General features: G+C 51.2%; 1 protein-coding gene across 1 annotated transcript; it reads left to right on the top strand.

Moving 5' to 3' along the window:
- The first annotated feature begins 4591 nt into the window (after positions 1–4591).
- LOC122393379 (techylectin-5A-like) lies at positions 4592–6052 on the top strand. Its single transcript, XM_043389328.1, has one exon. It carries the CDS (start codon positions 4630–4632, stop codon positions 5773–5775), a length of 1146 nt encoding a protein of 381 aa, XP_043245263.1. The 5' UTR covers positions 4592–4629; the 3' UTR covers positions 5776–6052.
- The last annotated feature ends 3589 nt before the right edge of the window (positions 6053–9641 follow it).

Below are 9641 nucleotides of genomic sequence, written 5' to 3'. Positions count from 1 at the left end.
TAAAATAATCAGTCAAATGTCCTTTGTTTACATTCGTGATTGTCACATGTGCACCATAATTTAGACCAGAGCCTCCAGAGAATTTGGACCTCTCAACTCTCTGGAGGCTACTGGAGGTTCTGGAGCTTTGGCGAGAGCTTTCTGGAGCTTTCTGGAGGCGCTGGAACGCTCTCTGGAGGATTCTAGAGCTTTCTGGAGCTTTCTGGAGGTTTCTGGAGGCGGCTGGAACAGGCCCTATTTCAAACGCGGCGAACCGTTGCGCGGGTGGACTGGTGATTGTCGCTCAAATAACGTTTAAATTGCGTTCAAATGTGGTTAATAGCAATGTGCCACCGAAAAGAGTGATAATTATACCCAAAAAACAACATACAAACCGCTTACAATAAGAAATATCGGACGGTAAACTTTAATCCGCGCCACTTTCGCCTCCTGCAGCACCGAATTTCGTGCTGCAGGAAAACGAAGCATGCTTCAGTAGGTGACGTCACACAGCCGGTGACGCAGTGGTGTGGGCGGGACTAACGGGCGACGAAGTCCTCACTGCGCATGCGTGCTGCAGCATATTTCATTTTGGCTGCGCAGCCGAACAGCCCTCAGCACTAATCGACCGCTTGCAACGCGTATTTGGAAATTCCGGCCTCGACGAGCGTCTGTGGTAGAAAACCACCACTTTGGTAGGGGAAACTACTGCTGTCTGCTACCATTTGTACTGCATGTGTCGCTATAGTTGCAAGTTGCGACATCTATGCAGGCACGTATCCAGGATTTCGCTCAGGGAGGGGCGACAGCCGAGAAGAGCCCGGAGGTTAGCTCAAAGGGGCCCCACGGCCACTGCTTATCCTGGTGTGAAAAAAATCGAGAATGTCGAAAGAACGGTAATTTTACGATAAAATTCGGCAGGGGCGTCGACGCGTAAGGAAAACTGGTCCGACTTTTTCTCGGGGGGCCCCCACCGGTGGGGGCCCCCAGGGGCCCCCGTGGCCGCAGCAGGGCCCCCGAGAGCCCCAACAGGGGCCCCCCGCGGCCGCAGAAGGGGACCCCGCGGGCCGCAGCAGGGCCCCGCGGTGTCTAGCAGGGCCCCAGAGGCGCAGCAGGGCCCCCGCGGTCTCTAGCAGGGCCCCCCGAGCCGCAGTAGGGCCCCCGCGGTCTGCAGCAGGGGCCCCCGCGAGCCACAGCAGGGCACCGCCTAGTCGAAAAAGTGGTCCGACTAGTCGGAAAAGTCGGACCGGTGTCGACGCCCCTGAAATTCGGCATATTGTAAATGATAATGCATTGTCTTGCGTTAGTCGACCTTGATAAAATGTTTTCAGTTAATTTCAGTTGAAGATCGTTTTTGCAATTCACTTCCATTGAAATTTGTTAACCCGCGCCGTGCTTGTGGAGCCTTTTCACGCCCCCCCCCCCCTCAGGTTCCGAGACCATGTTTGGCCGGAATCGCGATTCCGCGTACGAGTATGTCGGCTCGCATTAGCCGCGCGTTTGCAAGTTTTCCGTGGTTTCAAACGTTCAAACATGTGATTTGATGTTGTTTCCCATGCATTAGGGTGGGTGTCAAGGTCACCTGGGTCAGGTCAGGTCATTGACCTTTGGTGACCTCGGGTGACCTCGGTTCACTTTTTCGAGTTTTACATATTTCTAGGCTAGTTTTTGGAGCTGAATTCGAATTTAGCAACCATTTGAACATTTACGAAGTAGTTTTGGTGACTTCGTAACATGTTACGAAGCTGTCAGAGGTGGTTGACACGTACTACGAATACCCGTCACGACGCCTACAGGTTACCTGACCTGACCTGACCCGACCTGGTCTAAGGGCTTAAAGACATCATCTGTGATCAAAACTAACACGATATTCGTGATCAGCACCCCGAAAAACCCCTTAACAGCCACACTTTACGTTTTTCTAACCAGTGGCGAATCCAGGGGGGGGGGGGCAAAATGGGCATTTGCCCCTCCCAAGCGGCATAATTTTAACATTACGCCCAGGGGGTTACGGTTCTATGCTGCCACATAGGGAGGGCTCAGTAGACAGATGACGTCACGGGGTGTCAAGGTTTTGTCGATTTTTAAGACTTTGCTGTGCAGTAAATTATCTTTTTTAGCCTCTAAGGGAGCCTAAAGGTTAACATCAAACTGCCTTAGAGTATAGAATCTTCGGAAGCTTAATATTGGCGAAGGTTGGTAGACACCCGCTGACGTCATCTGTCAAGGTCACCGATGTAAACAAACTGCTAACCATTCTACCTCCTATATACGGCCTTGATTACGCCTATGGACGAGGCATGGAAAGAATCGATAAATTGTTATGGTTTGCCTCCCCCCCCCCAAAAAAAGTCTGAGCTGGATCCGCCTCTGTTTCTAACAGGTCCCGATTTTTCCGACTTTGGGTCATTGACCTGACCTGGAAGGTCAACCAATGACCTAGGACCTTAAAATTGGGTATCATTGGCTTCCTCTCGTCACGGGCAACACGCTCGTTTTTTCTGCGAAGCTCTAGCTCGATCAGGGGCCAAACGGCAAGGGGGGGGGGGGTTCAACCGACCCCCCCTACACATTAGAAGCTGGCAAACGCCGCACACATGCGAGGGTTTAACTGGTAACGGCCTGCCACCAACCGCAACCATACCAGTCAGGAGGGCTCATAAACATCCAGTCGGTCCCGGAAGTTGAGGTTAAAACTTAAAATTGTCAGGCCCAGGCCGCCAGCTCCGTCCAACTGACCTCACCTCGAAAAGAAAAATTTAAAATGTTCGGCATAGCTACACCGACTGAACGATCGCATTGAAACGTTCAGCGGTTGATATGAATAATGTTAAAAATTGGTATACATATCACATTATTTCTTAAGTGGTTAAGCATTCTCAGGTACTTGGTATTCCTCACTTATCACTCATGGGGTCACTGGCGGGCTCCTCATACATAGCGACACATGCATGGTAGCAGACAGCAGTAGTTTCCCCTAACAAAGTGGTGGTTTTCTACCACAGATGCTCGTCGAGGTCGGAATTTCCAAATACGCGCTTGCAACCATTCTATAACTCTGTAGTTCTACAGTCTACTAGCAAGGCCATATTGTATTGTATTGTATTGTATTGTATTGTATTGTATTGAACAATCATGAGCGATCCACATTCTGAAAGTGCGTGGCGATTACTGCTCATATTGATATATACCGTTTTTATTTCTATGTATATACGTAGGATAGACCACCGATCGGAACAAACGAGGCACCATTCGGATCAAAGTAGGTACCTTATGGGCTTATACGATTTTTTTCAGCTGCTTCGAACATGGTGACCTCAGGTGACCTCAAAAGGTGAACTTGGCGCTTTCGCTTATTAAGCCATTATATAGGCTTATTGTTTGTGACTGACGTGACTGATCAAGGTCAGGTCAAAGGTCGACGAGCATAATTCCGAATGACGAGTGTATACTCTCGGTGGATCTCAAAGCAAACGACAAGTTAGTATCTATGATCGCACGGGATCCTGCGTAGAAAATGTATACGCGATTTAAGATTCCAAGGGATCTAACGATAAATCAAGAACAGGGATCTATGATCCGAGGGGATCTAACCACATCTAACCAATGAAACCATGTTAACAGTTTCCAGTTCCATGTCAATAAGTGTCGCAACACTGTGTGCTATAGTGTTATGTGTGATGATATAAGATCTATGCATGAGCACCTCTGCGCTTTGGAATAAGTGTTCGTTGAAGATTTATGTGTTGACAACAATTGAGTAAGTATTTATGCATAATATCTAATCGGATCTCATAGGATGAGGAGAGGGTAACCATACAAGTAATAGCTTCTCTATTAAACTGTTTTTGCGCCCAAGCCTGCTATTTTCGAAACCTTTAAAGCCACAACTCATGTGCACTGCGATTCTGGAGTCGCTGGTGTCTTGCGTACACCTTAGTTTTAACTGAGTTCAAATGGCATAAGACTTCACAAAACTCATATTCCAATGCTCATATGTCGTGTTTTTACTCTGACTGCTTATCCATGTTCGGTGTTACACTAGTTTTGATTAAGTAGTGTCATCAGTTGAGTTGTAATGTGACAATTATTTCATAAATATGCAAGATATTATAAGTATATTATACCCGAGTGCAGTATATTATTATATACATTACCCTTGAAAAAGTTATAATAAACGAAACGTCGGGTAATTTTTGTTGTAATATCTTGCATATTTATGAAATAGCGTCATCAGTCATCTTTATTTGCGTTGCCTTCCGTTCATTTTGTTGCATTCAAAGGTTTTGTCGATTCTACTCGAGTTCGTGACCGAGAAATATTTGAAGTCTGGAACCATGCGAATATAGAGATGCCGCGAGCTTTTTCTGGATCGACAACAGCGTCGACTATGCATCTAAACTGGTTTATGGACGAGGCTACCATGAGAAGCAATAGCATCCTTGCATCAGAGTGGTCGGGGAGGAGCCACTGAAAATGTTTATCGCTCAGTCTGTCGGTCACGGGACCGGGCCGCGTCACCGGATGTGGCGCCTCTAACAGAGGTCAGCAGCACCGAGCTCTGAAGACACCCTGCCAGCTCCGAGCCGACAGTCCGAGGGCGGCAGACGAGGACGGTGGATCACATGCTGTCTCAGTGTCCGTGTCACCATGTCGGCCCTCAGCAGCCGGCTGGCGACGCTCCTGACTTTGGCCGTGCTCATCGTGACGGCCGGCTGTTACGATGGCAAGTCCATCCCCCTGGATGAATACGTACAGCAAGTGGTGCGTGATGAACTGCAGTCCATCGTCAGCACGCTGCAGTCAGGAACGGAACGTCTGGAGAACAGGCTGGAGTCTAGGATGGAGGCTCTGGAGCGCAGAATGGAGGAGCTGACCGGCCGACTGGACAGCCAGCAGACTCAGCCGGACGAGTCACAGACGTCTCAACTGGCTACAAGACTCAACAGCCAGCAATCGCAACTGAGCGAGCTCAACACCCAGCTCAACGAACAAAAAACGACTCAGAGTGAGGTTTCAGTCAGAATGGATAACCTGACCTCCCAGGTTGACATTCTAGGATCCAAGCTGGTCGGAGCCATCAACAACACATCATCCCAACAGGAGCGTATTGATGACCTAGCTGCTAAGGTAAAACAGCTGACCCCTCCCCGTGACTGCAGCGGTCTGCCTGTCAACTCCCCGTCTGGTGTCTACCTCCTTCGGCCCAGTGGTAACAACAAACAACCATCCGTCCAGTCGTACTGTGATATGGACGCTGCCGGAGGGAACTGGACGGTGATCCAACGACGAGACGATATCAAGCCCCACCAGGACTTCTACCTGGGATGGAAAGACTACAAGGAGGGCTTTGGTAAAGTTACCAAAGAGTTCTGGTGGGGCTTGGAACACGTTTATCAGCTAACGTCATCGGGCCGACAGTACGAACTCCGCGTTGATCTGGAGGCGTTTGACGGTAATCGAGTATACGTGGTATACCAAGGGTTCAGCGTCTCCTCTGAGCTGGATGGGTACAGACTGAGCTGTACCAACTACTCGGGACCTGCCGGGGATGGTCTGAAGTACAGCGTCAATGAGAAGTTCTCTACCCGTGACCGTGACCAGGACAGCAACGCTAACTATCACTGTGCACAGCTCTATCAGGGGGCCTGGTGGTACGGCAGGTGCGGGGACAGCAACCTGAACGGACGGCACCGGGACGGCGTTATTAGGGACTCCACTGGAATATGGTGGTGGGACTGGAGGGGATATGAGTCACTGAAAAAGGTCGACATGAAAATCAGACCAACGTACTAATCTACACACTGTGGTGTGTAGATACCCCGGTGACATGTGTACCGAGCCGCTGTCACGGTATTTAGTCGAACACTAACACTGTAGTAGGCCTGAGGGTTAGAGTGTGAAGTTCTTACTTACTCATGTGACGTTGTACGAGGGTGCAATTCGGCGCTTTTCTGCGGATGAGAAGTATTATGTGCGATTATCTATAGGACTCAATACAAGTGTCCGTCGGTCTCTCTCCCTCCCTCCCTCCCTCTCTCTCTCTCTCTCTCTCTCTCTCTCTCTCTCTCTCTCTCTCTCCCTCTCTCTCTCTCTCTCTCTCTCTCTCTCTCTCTCTTCCTCTCCCTCTCCCTCTCCCTCTCTCTCTCCATCTCTCTCCCTCCCCCTCCATACCTGCCTCTGTTGATCCTGCTCCAGTTGAGACATCTCTGCCTCGGCCCTCTCGGCCATTTTCTGTCGCAGCTGCAGCTCCGTGTCGGCGTCCGCCTCCAGCGATTTCAGGTGGTTGTCGTTCTTTTCCAGAGCAGACACGTCGGCACGCAGCTGCCGCTCTGGGGGCGTCACGCAGAGGGAGGGGGCGATCAGCGACGAGCGGGGGATACTCTGTGCGACATGTCTGGAGTCAATAAGGCAGACCGGTACAGAGAAAAATGGTCATAATACGTCCCAGGGACGCGGGTAGTGACGAGGAGGGAATATATTACGGTGATTTTGAGCACAGGTGTGACGAATCAGAACACAGTAGCTTGTATGCTTGTTGGGGTCTACATATCATGTATATTCAGCAAGTCGCAATGCATTTTTGCACCGATTGTAACAAGTCTAATAAGCTATGCTACGCTACGAAATATAACATGTATAATTACGAGCGAGCGAGCGCAGCGAGCGAAGTGAGTCTTTTCAATATAACGGAAAAATCCCAGTATGAGCGGCCCGGCCCGGCCTGTAACGCTTTTGAGAGGATTATATCTCCGCAACCGCTGGACCGATTGGCCTGCGGTCTTTTTTTGCTGGATGGCCCCATCCCTTCTACCCCGTAATTGACTACTTTTGATATATCTCAGTGACCGTCGTGGCACGTGCCACGTGAAAAGTCAAGGGTGTTCAAGCTGTTTTGCAAAAGTAGTGATTTTGAGAGGCTCATATCTCAGCAGCCGCTTGGGCGACTGACTTGCGGTAATTTTTGTAGGGTAGCAGCATCCCTTCTTCCAAAAATAGGATACTCTCGATGCATGTGGGTCACCCCCAGTGCACGTGCAAAATACAACAATAAGAGGTGTCAAATTTGTTCCCATTTTAAAAAACTCGGTAATTACTGGGGCGATTTCGCTGAAACTTGGCATACAGGTAGGCACCCACCAGGCAATGCATTCCCATGTGTTGCGGTTAAGGTGCTACTGCACGTGCGCACGTGCAGGGGGCGCTTCCAGATCTCGAGAACGGCTGGGCCGATTGCGCCTGATTCGGTACACGGTTTGGGACCAGTTAGTAGGGTGCCGTGCAAAAGTCAGTTTGGACCCCGTTTGCACGTGCGCACGTGCAGAATGCCGCTTCCAGATCTCAGGAACGGCTGGGCCGATTGCGTTCAAATTTGGTACACCGCGAGCGACCGGTTAGGAGGGTGCTTTGCGCAAGCCCGTTGGAAGTACCCTCTCGCCCTTCCGCACGTGCAGCCTGCAGGGCTCACTATCTCGCTCGCTCGTTCTTCGCCCAAAAGGCGTTTTACTGGTAAATTATAATAAAGAAAACAGCATGCAACCGAAGTGTTTGAGATGAAAAGGATCGATTCATTTCGAGCATCTATTCGTCTCCATCGCTCTAATTGTCATTCTCCCTCCCTTCCTCTCTGACCCTCCCCTCCCTCCCTCTCTCCCTGCCTCTCACCCATCTCCCTGTCGGCCTCCAGACGATCGCCAATCTCGCCATGTCTCTGTCGGACGGCGGTGAGCGTCTGTTCGGCAGCTGCCCGCGCCTCGGCGGCCTCCGAGAGCCGCTGCTGCAGCTGCAGCTGCTGCTCCTGCTGTCTGGCCAGCTGCTGCTGCCACTCGTACAGCTGCACGCCGCACGACTCGCCCTGTTTGGTGCGGGACCGCTGCTCCTTCCGCTGTCAGCGGGGGAGGGGGAGTTGTTGGGGGGGGGGGGGGTGAGGATTGGCCGTGTCCACTCGCCAGTATCGGGGCTGCACGGAAGAGAAATAGTCTTCTGGTCACCGAACACGACTAGTAACAGCTCCGGCAGTTCAGCGTCCCGTTCAGCCACAAAGTAGCAGATCTCCAGTCCACCCTACCAGTACAAAGAAGCCACTTTTACCCACTGGATCCAGGACTCTCTGGTATAGGACTCAATACACATGTCCGTCGGTCTCTCTCTCTCTCTCTCTCTCTCTCTCTCTCTCTCTCTCTCTCTCTCTCTCTCTCTCTCTCTCTCCTCTCTCTCTCTCTCTCTCTCCCTCTCTCTCTCTCTCTCTCTCTCTCTCTCTCTCTCTCTCTCTCTCACTCTCTCTCCCTTCCTCCCTCGTTTGTCCGTCCGGATTTAATAAATGAATGTTTTGTATTATTTTGATTGCGTACCATGTCACGTCTAACTATTTCGTCTATGACGATGGAGCTAATTATCTTCTTCTGACTCTGATGTTAAGAGCTAAAGATGCTCATTTGGAAACCACGATGTGCAATACGTAGGTACCTACATATACATCCATCCATCCATCCATCCATCCATCCATCCATCCATCCATTCATCAATAGTCGTCAGCACTACCAGGTCACCACTAGTGCTCTTACCATCCTCCTTCGGTCACCCGGCTCTCACAGAGATGCTCCAAGGCCGGAACAACACCTTATCGAGTGTTGTAAATCGGAATTGACGACACTGACTTAGTTCTGTGAATGACACGTAAATGAAAATTGGCTTTGACATATTGCGGTCAACCGTAGGTATAAAATCTCCTGTATATATCCTAAATCCTATAGAAAGAAAATATCTACCTCGCGTAGGTACATACACCTTCGCATACAACAGAATCATGACAGGAGCTACCAAATACCGTCTAAAGGAAGGTTCTGCAGTTCATGAGGTTTGCACCAGACTCCGGCTGGGGCCGGGACAGTGCAGATAGAGCGTCCGGCCGCTGGCGCCGGGACCGCCAAGGTGACCCCTGTCCGTCTGAACCAACAAACGCCCTTCCTGCGGCCCGATGCTGCGAGACGTCAGCACAGGTTTGGTGTCAAAGTAAGCACGGCCACAACTTTGTTGGCTTGATTTGGTGGGCAAGCCCGTTCGGTTCCAGATCATTCAGGGGAGAGGGGACGGGGAGACATTGGGCTGGCGGACCACCGACGGTGCGTCGCAGTGGCGGGGACCACCCGGTGGGACGCCAGTGTCCCGGTGGGACAGACCACCCACCCACTCAAACGGACAGTCCGGGGGGTCGTATACCCCTAGTGGAGTACCCGAAACGGCTGGACATCTAGTGGCGTGGCCGTGCACACAAACAGTGTAACTTGTGAACAAGAAAGATGGTCAAGTGCTGACGATAGGGAGGGTTGGTACAGTCGTGTACAGGTTGATGGTCCCCTACTCTTTATCCAACGGGTTCCTATGGCTCAGCATTGGCAGCAGCCGCCTGGTACCGGTAGGCTGTGCCGCATGACCCGAGAGTGAAGCGGCACAGTCTACCCACGCCGTTTGACATCGGCTCGGGTCGCCGGGTGGAGCGCTTTGTAGACCAGCTGTCGCGTCAGACCAGCGCGGGGGGAGGGGCTCGTCTCAGTGGTTGGCGTGGGCTGGCGAGTGGTGTGGGGCGTGTTGGTGGACCATGGGGGCTGGGCGGGTGTGTGTGGTCACTTGCTGCATTGCACATTTTGCGTCAATTGCATTCC

The sequence above is a fragment of the Amphibalanus amphitrite genome, unplaced genomic scaffold, assembly GCF_019059575.1.
Source record: "Amphibalanus amphitrite isolate SeventyFive unplaced genomic scaffold, NRLGWU_Aamphi_draft 000532F_arrow, whole genome shotgun sequence".
NCBI lineage: Eukaryota > Metazoa > Arthropoda > Thecostraca > Balanomorpha > Balanidae > Amphibalanus > Amphibalanus amphitrite.
The sequence above is the reverse complement of the archived record's forward strand: the minus strand, read 5'-3'. Positions and strand labels throughout refer to the sequence as shown.

Coding starts and splice junctions, on each gene's coding strand:
- LOC122393379 (XM_043389328.1), top strand. CDS start 4,630: ATGTCGGCCCTCAGCAGCCGGCTGGCGACGCTCCTGACTTTGGCCGTG.